The sequence below is a fragment of the Lithobates pipiens genome, unplaced genomic scaffold, assembly GCF_037356315.1.
Source record: "Lithobates pipiens isolate NorthernLeopardFrog02 unplaced genomic scaffold, aLitPip1_a1.2 Scaffold_8, whole genome shotgun sequence".
Lineage (NCBI taxonomy): Eukaryota > Metazoa > Chordata > Amphibia > Anura > Ranidae > Lithobates > Lithobates pipiens.
Genome location: NW_027507903.1, coordinates 590959782 through 590977583, shown reverse-complemented (window position 1 = coordinate 590977583; position 17802 = coordinate 590959782). Strand labels below are relative to the sequence as shown.

Below are 17802 nucleotides of genomic sequence, written 5' to 3'. Positions count from 1 at the left end.
ATCACACCGATATTGGTGTGGTCAGATGCTTTAAGGGCAGAGGAGAGATCTAGAGTCTAATAGACCCCACATTTAAAAAAAAAAAGAGTACCTGTCACTATCATAGGGGATATTTACATTCCCTGTGATAACAATAAAAGTGATAAAAAATTAAAGGGACAGTGTAAAAATAAAAAAAGCAAAATAAATGATTAAAAAAAAGAATAATTTTAAAGCACCCCTGTCCCCCTGTGCTTACGCGCAAAGGCGAATGCAAGCATCGGTCTTGTGTCATATGTAAACAACAACTGTACCATGCATGTGAGGTATCACTGCAAATGTGATACTTCACATTCACAGAGACTCTAGCAGTAGTAACTATAGCAGTAGACCTCCTCTTTAAATCTAAAGTGGTAACCTGTAAGTGGTTTTTAAAGGCTTTTAAAAATGTATGTAGTTTGTTGCTGCTGCATGGGTGTGCACAAATTTAAAGCATGTCGTGTTTGGTATCTATGTACTCAGCATAAGATCATCTTTTATATATCATCAATATAGTATGTTTTTATGAATTAAGATTCAAAAAAGTGTTTTTTCCCTAGAAAATTGTAAAATCACTGCACAAATACTGTGTGAAAAAGCATCAGAAAGGGCTTAATCTTTAAGTGGTTATAAGAGTGGGTGATGTGTGGCATAAGCTTCTAAAGTTGGGAATAAAATGCCAGGGCAGTTCTTGGGTATATGTGGAATTACACACCAAAATAAATTCTGCTGCTTCTCCTGAGGACGGGGATACCACATATGTGACTATGCCAAGATAGTACAAAACTGCCCAAATGACCCCTTTTTGGAAAGTAGACTCCCCAAGGTATTTGCTAAGAGGCATGGTGAGTATTTTGAAGCTTTCATTTGTTTTGGAATATGAAGAAAGAAAAGATTTTCTTTTTTCAATTTTCAAAACTTTGTGACAAAAAAAGTACTCACAGTGCCTCTCAACAAATAGCATGGGGGGTCATTTGGGGGGTTTTGTGCTGTTTTGGCATTTAATGGCCTCTGAAACTGTGATAGGTAGCGAGGAGGGAAATCAACAATTTACACCCTTAGAAAGCCTGAAGGTGGTGATTGGTTTCCGGGGTCCTGTATGCGGCTAGACTGCCAAAAAGTTTCACACATGTGATATCCCCATACTCAGGAAAGGCAGCAGAATGTATTTTGTGGTGTAGATTTACATATACCCATGGCATGTGTTAGCAATATATCATTTAGTGACAAATTTGTGTTAAAAATTATTTTGGTAATTTCCTGAAATTTTTTTTTACATTTTCAATCACTTGTGACAAAAAATGAATATTCAATGGGCTCAACATGCCTCTCAAAAAATTCCTTGGGGTGTCTTCTTTCCAAAAAGGGGTAGTTTGGGGAGGGGGTTGTATTGCCCTGCCATTTTAGCACCTGAAGAAATGAGATAGGCAGTCAGAAAAAAACCTGTGTAAATTCCAGTAAATGTATCATAGTTTGTAGATGCTATGACTTTCGAGCAAACCAAAAAATATACGCTTATTGATTTTTTTTTTTACCCAAGACATGTGTTTGAATACATTTTGACCTAAATGTATGAGAATTGAATAATTGAGTTTATTGAATTTTTTATAACAAAAAGTAGAAAATATAATTTTTTTTCAACATTTTTGGTTCATTTACATTTCAACATTACATTCAACATTTTTTTTCATTTACAGTATCTCACAAAAGCGAGTACACACCTCACATTTGTGTAAATATTTTATTATATGTTTTCATGTGACAACACTGAAGAAATTATACTTTGCTACAATGTAAAGTAGTGAGTGTACAGCTTGTATAACAGTGAAAATTTGCTGTCCCCTCAAAATAACTCAACACACAGCTATTAATGTCAAACCGCTGGAAACAAAAGGGAGTACACCCCTAAGTGAAAATGTTCAAATTGGGCCCAAATAGCCATTTTCCATCCCCAGTGTCATGTGGCTCCTTAGTGTTACAATATTTTAGGTGTGAATGGAGAGTAGGTGTGTTAAATTTGGTGTTATCACTCACTCTCTCATACTGGTCACTGGAAGTTCAACATGGCAACTCATGGCAAAGAACTCTCTGAGGATCTGAAAAAAGAATTGTCACTCTACATAAAGATGGCATAGGCTATAGGAAGATTGCCAAGACCCTAAAACTGAGCTGCAGCATGGTGGCCAAAGACCATATAGTGGTTAAACAGGACAGGTTCCACTCAGAACAGGCCTTGCCATGGTCAACCAAAGAAGTTGAGTGCATGTGCTCAGCGTCATATCTAGAGGTTGTCTTTGGAAAATAGACATATGAGTGCTGCCAGCATTGCTGCAGAGGTTGAAGGGGTGGGTCAGCCTGTCAGTGCTCTGACCATACGCTGCACACTGCATCAAATTGGTCTGCATGACTGTCATACTAGAAGGAAGCCTCTTCTAAAGCTGATGCACAAGAAAGCCTGCAAACAGTTTGCTGAAGACAAGCAGACTAAGGACATGGATTACTGGAACCATGCCCTGTGGTCTGATGAGACCAAGATAAGACTTATTTAGTTTAGATGGTGTCAAACGTGTGTGGCGACAACCAGGTGAGGAGTACAAAGACAAATGTGGTGGTGCCATGGTCTGGGGCTGCATGAGTGCTGCCGGCACTGGGGAGCTACAATTCATTGAGGGAACCATGAATGCCAACATGTACTGTGACATACTGAAGCAGAGCATTATAACCTCCCTTCCGAGACTGGGCCACAGGGCAGTATTCCAACATTATAATGACCCTAAACATACCTCCCATATTAATCATTAACCATATTAATCCAACGCTGGCAGTTACATTTAAGTCAAGCCACTTTTGTTTGCCATGACAATTACATTCTCAGCCATCTTGGAGAGGGAGGCATACTTTGCAGTGAAAAACTTCAATAAACTTTTAGTATACACTTCCCACAATCAATATATTTACATAAATCATTAGATCGGTTAGCCAAATGTTTATTTGTAAAATACAGTAATTACAGTTTACTTTCACAGTGGCTCTGATGAACCATTTGGTGTTGAATCACAGGTGTTTCTGCTGTCTAAAGCTCACATTTGGAACAAATGATTGTAAAACATTTTTGTTTTTAACCAGTTGCCACCAGTATAACACAGATATACTGGGTCAAGGTGGCACTGCTGCACCAGATCATGTACTAGGTGCGTGATCCAACACTTCTGTGTCTGGGGTGCACATGCATTCCACCGGCCGTTGTGATTAAACACACACCAAGCTTATCTGCAGCTTCTGCAGACTCAATGTCCCCTGGCACCCGCTGATCATTAAGCAGAGAGTCAGAACAGTGATTTGCCTATTTAAAGTAGATTGCCATTCTGTCAGTATAGAAGGTATGGATTCTGCGTTCCTGTAAAGCAGGAACCTACATCCATGCCTTCTCCTAGTAAACGCACCTTCCATACTGTGCACAAACACTGGCTAGGCACACAGTTAACCCTTTGATCATCCCTGATATTTAACCTCTTCACAGCCGAAGTCATTAGTACCCTGACAGGGCATATTTTTAACACCTATGACTGTATTAGTGTCACTGGTCCCCAAAAAGTGTAAAAAATGTCAGTTAGTTTGCCAACTGTCTGCCGCAATATCCAGCTGTAAATCACTGATCGCCACCATTACTAGTAATAATAAATATATAAAAATATTCCATAGTTTGTAGATGCTATAACTTTTGCTCAAACCAGTCAATATTTGTGTATTAGGATTTTTTTTTACCAAAAATATGTAGCAGAATATGTATTGGTGTATATTGATGAAGAAATTAGATGTTTTTTCTTTTTTTTATTGCAAATATTTTATAGCAGAAAGTAAAAATGTTTTATTTTTTCAAAATTATTGATCTTTAACAGCACACAAAATAAAAACTGCAGTGCTAATCAAATACCACCAAAATAAATCTCTATTTATGGGGAAAAAAGTAAAATTTTGTGTGGGTACAGTATTGCACGACCCCGCAATTGTCAGTTAAAGTAATGCAGTGCCGTATTGCAAATAATGGCCTGGTCATGAAGGGGGTAAATCTTCCAGAAGTCAAGTGGTTAAAAACAAAAGCACAACCTCTTTCCTGTAATGCCTTATACACATGGTCGGACATCTGACCACAAAATCCGTCTGATTTTTTTCCGACGGATTTTGGCCGAAACTTGTGTTGCATACACACGGTCGGACAAAGTTGTCAGAAAATCTGATAGTTCGGAACAAGGTGATGTTTGTTGCATACGACAGGACAACATAGAGGCTAGTAGCCAATAGCTTTGGTCTCGTAATTTAATCTGAGCGTGTGTGGCACTTTGTCGTAATTCTCTACAAACGATTGGAAAAAGTCCAATCGGATTTTTTTGTCCAAAAATTTTAGCTCCAGCTCTCAAATTTTTTCCGTCTGAATTTTCGACGAAAAAAGTCAGTTAGAGCCCACACACAATTGGATTTTCTGACAACATAATCCGATTGGACCTTTTCCTTCTGAATTTCCGACAGTGTGTACAGGGCATAAGTCTTTTGACCACAAGAATGTTTTTTTCTATTTGTACTAAGCATTTTCTAAACATCCAAATGTCTTCCCTATGCATGTCTTTTCCAGAGTCAGATTCGACTTTAGAGAGAAGAACTTTGCACATTTTGAACATCTAAATGGTTTCTATCCTGTGTGGACATTCTGTTGATCATTCAGGTTTCATTTCTTACATTAAGGGCATTGATGTGGCTTTTCACCTGTGTGAATCCTCATGTGTCGAGTAAGATGGGATATACACGAGAAGGACTTATTACATTCAGGGCATTGATATGGCTTCTCTCCTGTGTGAATCCTCTGATGTTTCATAAGATCAGCTTTATTGCTAAAATATTTATTGCATTCGGAGCATTGATGTGGCTTCTCTACCGTGTGAATCCTTTGATGTTTAATAAGATTGGCTTTATTTCTAAAATATTTATTGCATTCAGAGCATTGGTGTGGCTTCTCTCCTGTGTGGATCCTCTCATGTCTAGAAAGACTGGATATTTCTGAGAAGCACTTGTTACATTCTGAACATCTGAAAGGCTTCTCTCCTGTGTGAATCCTCTGATGATTTGTGAGATTTGTTTTTTTGTAAAAATATTTGTCACATTCAGTACACGGGTACGGCTTTACTTCTGTGTGAATCATCTTGTGTTCATTCAATGAACTTTGGTGTGAAAACTTTTGATCACATTTAGAACAATGGTATGGCTTCTCTCCTGTGTGAATCCTCAGATGCTGAATAAGATGATCCTTTCGTAAGAAGCTCTTGTCACATTCTGAACACATATACGGCTTTTCCCCTGTGTGAGTCTTCTGATGCTGAATAAGATGCTCCTTTCGTGAAAAGATCTTGTCACATTCTGAACACATAAATGGCTTTTCCCCTGTGTGAATCCTCTGATGACAAATAAAATTAGATTTTGCTCTAAAAGATCTGTCACACTCAGTGCAAGAAAATGGCTTTTCACCTCCTCCATCCATCATACTTTGCTCTAAAGCCTTTTCACAATTTCGTCTCTTTTATCCACCTGAAATAAATGTTTAGATAAATAAATGATATATTAGCAGAGTAGAAATTTTGTAACATTTGAAAACAGGCATTCAGTGTTGATAAATGCGCAATTTGAGAAATATAGTTTGTTTTGTGTGGAGATATAGTATCTAATTAAAAATAGAAAGTGGATTTTGCTATCCACTTTTTTTAAACCCTTCCAGACCTCCCACAACACATATACTGTGGCAGGGCGGCCCTGCTGTGTGAAAGAATGTACCTGTATAGTGTCCGAGTGACCAGGTCTGGGGCGTGTGTGCTGCCGGTGACCTGCTCTCACTGTGATTCTACACAGTGATTGGGATTGTCATTCCCTGTCGCTCCCTTGAATGACAGAACGCCGGTCTGCTGATGTAAACAAAGCAGATCGTTGTTCTGTCGGACAGGAACAGAGAGATCTGTGCTTTCTGCTAATCAGGAACACAGATCTCTCTGTGCCTGCAGTTAGTCCATCCATACGCAGTTAGTAAACACACTGAGGGAACACATTTAAACACTTTGATTGCCCCTGATGTTAACCTCTTACTTGCCAGTGTCATTTATTCAGTGATCAGTGCATTTTTTTAGCACTGATCACTGTAATGTCATTGGTCCCCAAAAAGTGTCACTAAGGCCGCATACACACGGGCGGATTGTCTGCCCAACTAAGTTCGTCAAACAATCCGACAGACAGTCCGTTCAAACTTTTGAATGAACGGACTTGCCCACACACGGCACTTTTTGAGCGGACTAATACGGCGGACTAAGTCCGCCATACAATCCGCTCAACTTTTGAAAGGAACGGACTCGCCCACACACGCGGAGGAAAGTCCACTCATTTCGAGCGCGTCTCCAGGTAGGCGGGGCCCGCGAAGGAGACGTCGCTGGCCCCGCCGCCTGGAATGGACTTAAAGGGGAACCCCAACGCCGAAAAAAATCGACGTGGGGGTCCCCCTAAAGTCCACAACAGACCCTTGTCTGAGCACGCTACCCGGCCGGCCAGGAAAGGGGGGCGAGCGAGCGCCCCCCCCCCCCTCCTGAGCCGTACCAGGCCGCGTGCCCTCAACATGGGGGGTGCCTTGGGGAAGGGGGGCCACACGGCCCCCCCACCCCAAAGCACCTTGTCCTCATGTTGATGAGGACAAGGGCCTCTTCCCGACAACCCTGGCCGTTGGTTGTAGGGGTCTGCGGGCGGGGGGCTTATCGGAATCCGGGAGCCCCCTTTAATAAGGGGGCCCCCGGATACCGGCCCCCCACAATGTACCCCTACCCATTCACCTGTGAAAAAAAGTACAAAAAAAAAAACACAACACACGAGATAAAATACTTTATTGCACAGCTCCGGGGGTCTTCTCGCCGGACTCTTCCGCTATCTTCTTGTAGCTCTTTTGCTAGCGGAGGAGTCTGGCTTTCTTCCGCGCCGCCGGCCTCTTCTACGACTTCGGGGGTCTTGTCCCCCTCTTCGGTTCTTCTGGCGGGCCACCGCGCCTTCTTCTAGCTCTTTTACAGGCGATGGCCCGGTCTTCTGTCGCCGCCGCCGCTACCTTCCGTTCTTCTTCTTCTTCTTCTCCTTCTTCTCCAGGAGATGTTGACTCGACGGTCTCTCCAGCCACAATGCCAGGGCCGTGCTGCGCGGCCACTTATATAGGGACAAGGGGCGGTGTCACATGGCTTTATGTCACATGGGTTGGTGTCACATGGTGACCCCGCCCCCTTACGATGTCATAGTCCCCATGTGACATCAACCCATGGGACTAACCCATGTGACATAAAGCCATGTGACACCGCCCCTTGTCCCTATATAACTCGCCGCGCAGTGCGTCCCTGGCATTCCGGCCAGAGAGATTGTCGAGGCAACATCTCCTGGAGAAGAAGAAGAAGAAGAAGAACGGAAGGCGGCGGCGACAGAAGACCGGGCCACCGCCTTCTAAAACAGCTATAAGAAGGCGCGGTGGCCCGGCAGAAGAACCGAAGAGGGGGACAAGACCCCCGAAGTCGGGAGAAGAGGCCGGCGGCGGGGAGGAAGAAAGCCGGACTCCTCCGCTAGCAAAAGAGCTACAAGAAGATAGCGGAGGAGTCCGGCGAGAAGACCCCCGGAGCTGTGCAATAAAATATTTTATCTCGTGTGTTGTGTTTTTTTTGGTACTTTTATTTTACAGGTGAATGGGTAGGGGTACATTGTACCCCATACTCATTCACATAGGGTGGGGGGCCGGTATCCGGGGGCCCCCTTATTAAAGGGGGCTCCCGGATTCCGATAAGCCCCCCGCCCGCAGACCCCGACAACCAACGGCCAGGGTTGTCGGGAAGAGGCCCTTGTCCTCATCAACATGGGGACAAGGTGCTTTGGGGTGGGGGGGCCGCGCGGCCCCCCCTTCCCCAAGGCACCCCCCCATGTTGAGGGCACGCGGCCTGGTACGGCTCAGGAGGGGGGCGTTTGCTCGCCCCCCTTTCCTGGCCGGCCGGGTAGCGTGCTCGGACAAGGGTCTGTTGTGGACTTCGGGGGGACCCCCACGCCGATTTTTTTCGGCGTTGGGGTTCCCCTTTAAGTCCATTCCAGGCGGCAGGGTCAGCGACGTCTCCATCGCCGGCCCCGCCTACCTGGAGACGCGCTCGAAATGAGTGGACTTTCCTCCGCGTGTGTGGGCGAGTCCGTTCATTTCAAAAGTAGGGCGGACTTAGTACGGCGAACTTAGTCTGCCGTATTAGTCCGCTCAAAAAGTGCCGTGTGTGGGCAAGTCCGTTCATTCAAAATTTGGACGGACTGTCTGTCGGATTGTCTGACGAACTTAGTTGGCCAGACAATCCGCCCGTGTGTACGCGGCCTTAGTGTTCAACTTGTCTGCTGCAATGTCACAGTCCTAACAAAAATCACAGATTGTCGCAATTACTAGTAAAAAAAAGTCTAAATATATCATATAGATAACTTTTGGCAAACCAATGAATATACGCTAATTGGGATTTCTTTTACCTAAAATATGTAGCAGAATACAAATTGGCCTAAATTGATGAAGAAATTTGATTTTTTAAAATATTTTTATTGGATATGTTTTATAGCAGAAAGTAAAAAAGATATATTTTTTTCAAAATTGTTGCTCTTTTTTGTTTAACCACTTAACAACTGCCCATTGCCGATTAACGGCTTCAGGGCGGTTGTTTAACTCTGAGAGGCCGTTAATTAACGGCCTCCCAGAATTCTGCTCTTGCACGCCCCCTGGGGCGCGCACACGAGAGCATCCGTGACCGCTGGGTCCAGTGGACCCGGCGCATCACGAATCATGTCCGTCAAATGATGGAGTGATCACTTGTAAACAAAACAAACGGTTCCTCCCTCCCCCTCTCTGTACCGATCGGTACAGCAGAGGGGGAAGAGATCGGTGTCAGCAGCGATGTGGGCTGCATCTGCAGTGCCCACATCGCTGCTCACCAAAAATTAACCCCTCAATTCCCTGCCAACACTCTGCAATACCCTGCAACACTCTGCAATACCCTGCAACACTCTGCAATACCCTGCAACACACGAGAGCATCCGTGACCGCTGGGTCCAGTGGACCCGGCGCATCAAGAATCACGGTAAACGGCCGCTCATCGCGGCCGTTTACCACGTGATCGCTCCGTCAAATGATGGAGTGATCACTTGTAAACAAACCGGCGTCATGTTATGACGCCGTTTCCTCCCTCCCCCTCTCTGTACCGATCGGTACAGCGGAGGGGGAAGAGATCGGTGTCAGCAGCGATGTGGGCTGCATCTGCAGTGCCCACATCGCTGCTCACCGAAAATTAACCCCTCAATTCCCTGCCAACACTCTGCAATACCCTGTAACACTCTGCAATACCCTGCAATACCCTGCAATACCCTGCAACACTCTGCAATACCCTGCAACACCCTGCAACACTCTGCAATACCCTGCAACACCCTGCAACACCCTGCAACACTCTGCAACACCCGCCAATACCCTGCAACACTCTGCAATGCTCTGCAACACCCGCCAATACCCTGCAATGCTCTGCAACGCAATACTCTGCAATGCCATACTCTGAGATACCCAGCCATACTCTGAGATACCCAGCCATAGTCGGTGATACCCTGCAATACCCAGCCATAGACATTCCCCCCCCCTCCCGCCGCCCTCCGGTGCTTCTACCGAATCGCTAATACGATCAAAGCCAGAATCTTTTTTTTTTCAGGCTTCCCAGCTTAGAGGTGAGATGTGGGGTCTTATTGACCCCACATCTCACTGTAAAGAGGACCTGTCATGCCATATTCCTATTACAAGGGATGTTTATATTCCTTGTAATAGGAATAAAAGTGATCAAAAAAATTATTTTTGGGGAAAAAAAAATTTCAAACTAAAATAAATAAAGTAAAATGAACAATAAAAAAAAATGTTTTTTTTAAAGCGCCCCTGTCCCCATGTGCTCGCATGCAGAAGCGAACGTATACGTAAGTCCCGCCCACATATGAAAACGGTGTTCAAACCACACATGTGAGGTATCGCTGCGAACGTTAGAGCGAGAGCAATAATTCTAGCCCTAGACCTCCTCTGTAACTCAAAAAATATAACCAGTTAAAAAAATTAAATCATCGCCTATGGGGATTTTTAAGTAGCGACGTTTGGCGCCATTCCACGAGCGTGTGCAATTTTGAAGAGTGACATATTAGGTATCTATTTACTCAGCGTAACTTCATCTTTCACATTATGCAAAAATTGGGCTAACTTTACTGTGTTTTTTTTTTTAAGCACAAAACTGTTTTTTTTTCCAAAAAAAAGCATTCGAAAAATTACTGCGCAAATACCGTGCGAGATAAAAAATTGCAAAGACCACCATTGTATTCTCCAGGGTGTTTGCTAAAAAAATATATATAATGTTTTGGAGTTCTATGTAATTTTCTAGCAAATAAATGATGATTTTTACATGTAGGAGAGAAATGTCAGAATTGTCCTGGGTGCTCCAGAACACCTGATGGCGCTCCCTGCATGTTGGGCCTCTGTATGTGGCCACGCTGTGTAAAAGTCTCACACATGTGGTATCGCCATACTCGGGAGTAATAGCAGAATGTGTTTTGGGGTGTAATTTGTGGTATGCATATGCTGTGTGTGAGAAATAAACTGATAATATGACAATTTTGTGAAAAAAAAAAAAAGTTAAAAAAAATCTTGATTTTGCAAAGAATTGTGGGAAAAAATGACAACTTCAAAAAACTCATCATGCCTCTTACTAAATACCTTGGAATGTCTTCTTTCCAAAAAGGGGTAATTTGGGGGGTATTTGTACTTTTCTGGCATGTTAGGGTCTCAAGAATTGAAATAGGCCGTCAGTACTTCAGGTGTGATCAATTTTCAGATATTGGCACCATAGCTTGTGGACTATAACTTTCACAAAGACCAAATAATATCCACCAATTTGTACTTATTTTTACCAAAGATATGTAGTAGTATAAATTTTGGCCAAAATTTATAAAGAAAAAATTACTAATCTGCTAAATTTTATAACAGAAAAAAAGAAAAATTCATTTTTTTACAGAATTTTCTGTATTTTTTCTTTTATAGCACAAAAAATAAAAAACCGAGCGGTGATTAAATACCACCAAAAGAAAGCTCTATTTGTGTGAAAAAAAGGACAAAAATTTCATATAGGTCCAGTGTTGCATGACTGAGTAATTGTCATTCAAAATGCGAGAGCACCGAAAGCTGAAAATTGGTCTGGTTATTAAGGGTGTTTAAGTGCCCAGTGGTCAAGTGGTTAAAGCGCACAAAAATAAAAACTGCAGAGGGGATCAAACATCTCCAATAGAAAGCTCTATTTTTGGGAAAAGGGTACATCAATTTTGTTTGGGTACAGCGCCGCATGGTTGTGTAATTGTCAGTTGAAGTAACACAGTACGTATGGCCTTGTCATTAAGGGGGTAAATCCTTCCAGGACTGAAGTGGTTAAAAACGGCTAGGTTACAACTCACCGTAACCTGCAAGCTCATTAATACAATGCAAGCTGAAGTTTGGAGGCTGCCATAGCTCATAGACTTTTCTCTGCTCAAAATAGCACAGAGAATGTAGCAAAATTTGACTTTGACAGGCCCCATTCACACTTGCCGATTTGGAATCAATGACAGAATAGTTTTGATTCCGACTGTGATCACAAACTGTGCACCAATTGCTACAAAACACACAGTGTGCATTTCGATGCCATTCATTCTTAATGGAACCCCAAACGCTGTGTGATGCTTGTCACTCAACAGAATTGTGTGGCACTGCTTTTTATTTTGTCCCTTAGTGAGCTTGCAGTGCACAGGGAAGTTGAGCATGGGAAATGTGAAAAATCTTAAGTAAAAGTAAAAGAATAAAAATGTTTTATTTATATGATGTAATGAATGGCAAACATGATAGGATACTGTATGTAAACATTTTTTAGGCTCCGTTCATATATATATATATACGGGCGCAATTGCTGTGATTCTGCCCATGATTTCATAACACCCTGTTAAAATGTCAAATCACAAATCAACATGGCACCTAAAAACACAGGGAAATGCTCCAGCAATTGTCACGCTGCAATTGTGCAAACCAAATCACATCTTGCCTTTCACAAAGTTGGTTTGCGCGTTTGCAGTACGATTTGGCGCTCAACAATTGGGGCAGAATTGCCTCATGATTTGCAGTGCCATTGAAATGAATGGCACCCGAACAAGCTGATGAGCGATTTGACATTTTAACAGCCTTTGAACTATATGTGAATGAAGCCTAAGTCCACTAGATACTCAAAAAAAAAATGAAGTGCCATGAAATATCAACATCTGTCATAATTACAAATGAGTTGGGTTTTGGATAGAAGACAATAGGAGGGACTGTAAATGTAAAATCCATGGGTTGCACACATCATTAGCATTTATAAGAGATGATATTGTAATATCAATGAGAGAGGAAGCTGTAGAGGGTATACAGATACTTGTAGACATTTGTTAGGTGCCAATGTATGTATACAGTATATAAAAGGTATAAGGTGTACTGTATGTATTATATAAAATCCCTATTAGTACATAAAGTTGAATTTACAACTCAGACATTGTTAAACCAATGAAAACTGTATAAATATGATACATTTGTATCCCGAAACAAACAAACATAAGGCGTTATATTAAAGTTTCATCTGTCGGGGGGCCGTATCCGGCCGCCGGAGAAGATGGCCACATAACTCAGAGCTCCAGCAGCCTCACGCTCTGAACAACATTTAGCAAGGTCTCCTCCAGCTCTTTACACACTCACCGGAGCGCCTGATCCCTGCAGGAGTGATGACTAAGCAGCGGAAGACGAATAGGCAGCCGCAACGACTCACGGACTTCTATCCATCGGTACCTCAGGGAGGCGTGCAAAATGGCGCCGGCCCAATCCCAACTCGTCCATCAAGCTGCAGGGAGGCACACCACCACCCAGCCCGAGGAGCTGAAAGAACGCTCTCCCCCATCTACTCCCTCCACTCGCAGCCCAGTGAAAACTAAGCAGTGCAGAGAGGAAGATGAGTTCTCCCCTGCGCTGCAAAGCATTCCCCCTCAGATCTCTCTGCAGAACATTCACCTAGGAATGTCAATTGAAATGTTCCCAGCCACAGAACAATCCATCTCTGAGAATACCATGAAAAACATGCTTCTCTCGCTCAGAAACACTATGTTTAATGATTTTTCAGAAATGTTTGCACCTTTAAATGAGACTGTCCAAACACATGCTGTTAAAATCCGACACTTAGAAACTAAAATGGCAGATCTGTACTCTGCACAAAATGACCTTGTTGATGCCTATGTTGATCAATAATCTGAGAAGGAACGCCTTCAATAGAAGATTGTGGACCTCGAAGATCGATCGAGGCGCAACAACATCAAATTTAGGGGAATACCGGAATCCATTCCCCAAATGAATTAACAAACAATGTGCAACGCCTCATGAAGGTCCTCATTCCATCTCTGAGCAATATTGAGCTTTGCGTGGATAGAGCCCACCGTATATCTAAACCTAAATTTCTGCTTGACACTGCACCCAGAGACACCCTCGCACGTATTCACTACTACCACGTTAAAGAACGTGTCATGGTGGCAGCCAAGCAGAGCCCTGAGTGCCAGAGGAATTTAATGGAATATCCCTATATACGGACATATCACAACAGACAGCGTTGAATAGAAGAAGCTCGCCCCGCTCACTAAAATCCTCTGCAACAATAGCATAATTTACCAATGGGGCTTCCACACAAAGCTTCTGGTCACCTGGAACGGCAAAACCTATCCCATATAAAGTGTGGATAAAGGCATCCAACTCTTCAAACAGTGGCATCTACTTCCTGCAGATGCACAATTTCCTGCCTTGCCTAGCCCGGAACAGCCACAAGCGGAATGGCCCCGATATGAATCTTCTATTTACAACTAGACCTCTCCCCACCACCATAACCTCTGTTCTAGCGTGAGGCTGGGAGCTCAACCTCTTGGTTTACTCCTCTTTCTTTTGGTGGTTCGTTGCCTCAATCCCCCCCCCCCCCACAACACCACAGCAGCTCCAGCTGCCCATTGTGCCTGCTTTTTGACAGGTGTTTCTCATGTATGTTGTATTTGTTTCTCCTTTGTCTGACCCTTCTTTACCTAGTTCCTACCATCCAGCCAGAAACCACCTACACCGCTATATCTACCAGAATTCAACCTGAACTATTGCATTTGTTTTCCCTGTGGCTTATTATGACAAGAGACCCTCCAATCAACCAACCAACTGAATCTACACTAAATTCAAATCCTTGGTTGCCGAAATCTCCACATAACAGGTACTCTTTCTCTGACTCTCCTCTCTACAATGTTTTTTTCTGCAAAGATACCTTAATAAATACACATTTTTCACCATGCCTCTAAAATTCATGTCACTGAACTCAACAGCCCCTTTAAACATGCAACACTACTGAAAGAAGCATACTCTCTCAAGGCTGACATAATCTTTACTCAGGAAACCCATTTCACTGCCCACAAATGCCCTTGAGTGTCCTTTGGACATTTTCCTCATTTGTACATGGCCAACGGCCCAAAGAAGGCTTTATTGCTGTCAAGGACTCTGTGGCATTTCATCATATACGCACTATCCAGGATCCCCAAGGCCGGTACAGCCTCCTCATTTGCGAGCTCAGTCAAGTAGTGTTTACTCTAATTAACCTATACGCTCCGAACATTAAACAGAGGAAATTCCTCACTCCACTATTCACCAAGGCTATGGAAGTGATGCAGGGTATCCTTATTATTGGCGGAGACCTTAATACTATCCTGAACCCCACCACAGACTCCACCACCCTCGCTAGAAGATCTGGCTACTCAATTGTCCCCTTACTTCATAAATACGAGCTGTACAATACCTGGCACTGCTTCCATGGATCCGAGAAGGATTTTACTTTTTTGTCTGCAGCTCACTCTTCCTACTCCTGCATTGACTTTTTCTTTACTGATAAAAGGTCTCTACAAAATGTTTTGCGTACGGACATTGGCACAATCTCTTGGTCAGATCATGCACACTAGAGTTTTATGACACATTTCGCAACTCCCCTCCTCCAATATGGAGATTAAACACCTCACTTTTGGAGGACAAGGAATTGTACCAACAGATTGTGCAAAAACATTATGACTTTTTTTAGGTATAATGACACTCCTGATAGCAATAGATTTACACTGTGGAATACTTATAAGGTCTATATGAGGGGGGTACTGATTAAAATGGCTTCATTTGTCAAAACAAATAGAAGGAGGCAGATCGAAGACGTGCCAAATTCTATAACCTTAAAAGAACGTGAGAATAAGTTGAACCCAAATCCCTGTCTCACACAAGATATCTTGCAAGACAGGCAAAAATTAAGGTCCCTGCTCCTTTACAAATATGAAACCCTTCTCAAATACCTTAAATCCAATTACTACAGACTTCATAACAAAGCAGGAGCCTGGCTGGCCAACAAAGTAAAAGCAAAACTGTATAAGCAACAAATAACTTCAATTATTCAGCCTAAATCTAAGAATAAAACCAAAAAAAAACAATTTGTACCGGCGCTCAACCTCCCCCTTCTGTGCTATAATTTACATAAGGGTAATTTACATAATGGTGGGGCCTAATGGTAAAGCTGGGATTGGTGGTGTAGGAGTTACTAGTTGTAATGTGGGGAATTGTCAAAACCACACTTAAAATGGAGGCGGAGGACTTCTGGTGCCCAACTTCCGGTCCCGGACTTCCGGGGTAAACATCCGGTGACGCACTTCCGGTTAGACAGGAAGTAGCTGTATGGATATAGTCCAGTCTATCCGGAAAGAAAAAGATGAGAAGGGTGATGTAGAAATGTATTTAGAGTAAAGCCCCGTACACACGAGAGGACTTATGTCCGACAGACCTCCAAAGGAGTTCCGCCGGAGTTCCGACGGAGTTCTGGCGGAGTTCTGGCGGAGTTTTCGACCGAACGGACTTGGACACACACCATCACACCAAACTCCGACGGTGTCGAACGTGATGACGTACGACTGGATTCGAATAAGGAAGTTCATAGCCAGTAGCCAATAGCTGCCCTAGCGTCGGTTTTAGTCCGTCGGAGTAGCATACACACGAGCGGATTTTTCGAAGGGGACCGGGTCCGGCGGAGTTCCGTCGGGAAAATTTGAAGCATGCTTCATTTCTAAAGTCTGTCAGACTTTTGCGAAGCTAAAGTCCGTTGCAGCCCACACACGATCGGATAGTCTGACGGACTCGGTCTGACGGACTTTGGATGTTGAAAAGTCCGCTCGTGTGTACGGGGCTTAAGGGGATTAGGAAATTGGCCACCGAGGATGTTAGAAATCATATATCTGTAGCGGGGGGGTTAATTAAATCAATTACATGGAACAATACTAGTAAGGGCATTATTGCCCTATAACAAGATGGCGGGACCCACCTCGGGTACAAACAGGGATGAGATCCCAAACGGAACCATAAGGTTGGGAAACCAACTAAAGAAGGATAAAATATCTGATACTGGCCTAATTAAAAGCAATGATTTAAAGGTAGAGGTAGTATTGATTATAAGGAAGGGGCCAGTTTGTAAATAGGGAAAGGTCGGGTATGCACTTCCGGGATCAAGATGGTGGCAGCGTCACTTCCGGTGACACAGTAACAGGTAATTGGGGGCATTATAAAAAGGGGGGTTTGGGGAGGGCTCTCACAGCTGCCTGACGACGCTCAAATGCGAAACGCGTAGGAGTTGTGGGAGACATACGGTCCTTGACTACAAGCCAGGAACAGGTCGGCCCAGTGGAGGGAGACTATCACCACCTGCGGAACATCAGTGGCTTGCCCGATTTTAGAACGGTTTTCTCTGGAAAAGCTTGGTGTCGGCCAATAGACACATTGAAATGTGAGTGCAATACGTTTTTTTATTGATTTTTCCATTAAAGTTAAAACTGTTTTACACTATATTGGTTCCATTTAATTTTGTATGAATATATGGACGTTGAGGAATTGCTAACGGGAGGAATGCGTTGTGGATTGGTTATCCGTTGAATGAACCGAAGACTTACTGATTGGGGACATCTGGTGAGTGGCCATTCTGCTTGGTAACAGTGGCACAGATTTGGTTATTTTAGTTGACACAAGTGGACTTTTGATTAGAAGATGAACGGTGATTAAGACGGCACAGTTGGAGCAATCAAATTCAAAATATCGCACAATAAGGACGCTATATTTTTTGCAATTATAAATTAATGTCTTGTGTATATATTTTGAATAATATGGGGGCACAGTGATTATTTAGTAAATATAAGTATTATTAAGCATACTCTATTGAGAAGGGGGTAGTATAAATAGTGAGTGGGAGGCGCAATCCCCTAAAGATATATATAAATCTAAGAATAGTTTATCTAACCCAAAGGATATAACCAACGCCTTTGCGGACTATTACCAGTCCCTATATGACCTCCGTAATGATTACCCCGTACAAACTTTCCAAATTCTACCCATCCCAATCGGCCTTGTGCTGGAGAAAATGCAGAGAATCTGGAACTCTATACCATATATTATGGTCTTGTATATCACTATGGTCATTCTGGAACAGATTTTTTTCCATATTGTCTGATATCTGTAGCCGACACATTGCATCTAATCCGGAATTAGCCATCTTGCACCTGAATATTCACAAATTTCTTCCCAAGTTCCAAGTAGTAATCATACAATTTCAATTA

At 43.1% G+C, this 17802-nt stretch overlaps 1 protein-coding gene across 1 annotated transcript in view; it reads right to left on the bottom strand.

Annotated features, from left to right (window-relative positions):
• LOC143962292 (uncharacterized) overlaps positions 1-17802 on the bottom strand; it is a 214771-nt gene that overhangs the window by 133580 nt on the left and 63389 nt on the right. Inside the window, 1 exon segment of the mRNA XM_077471595.1 lies at positions 4780-5552. Within this exon segment, the coding sequence (XP_077327721.1) occupies positions 4780-5552 (773 nt within the window).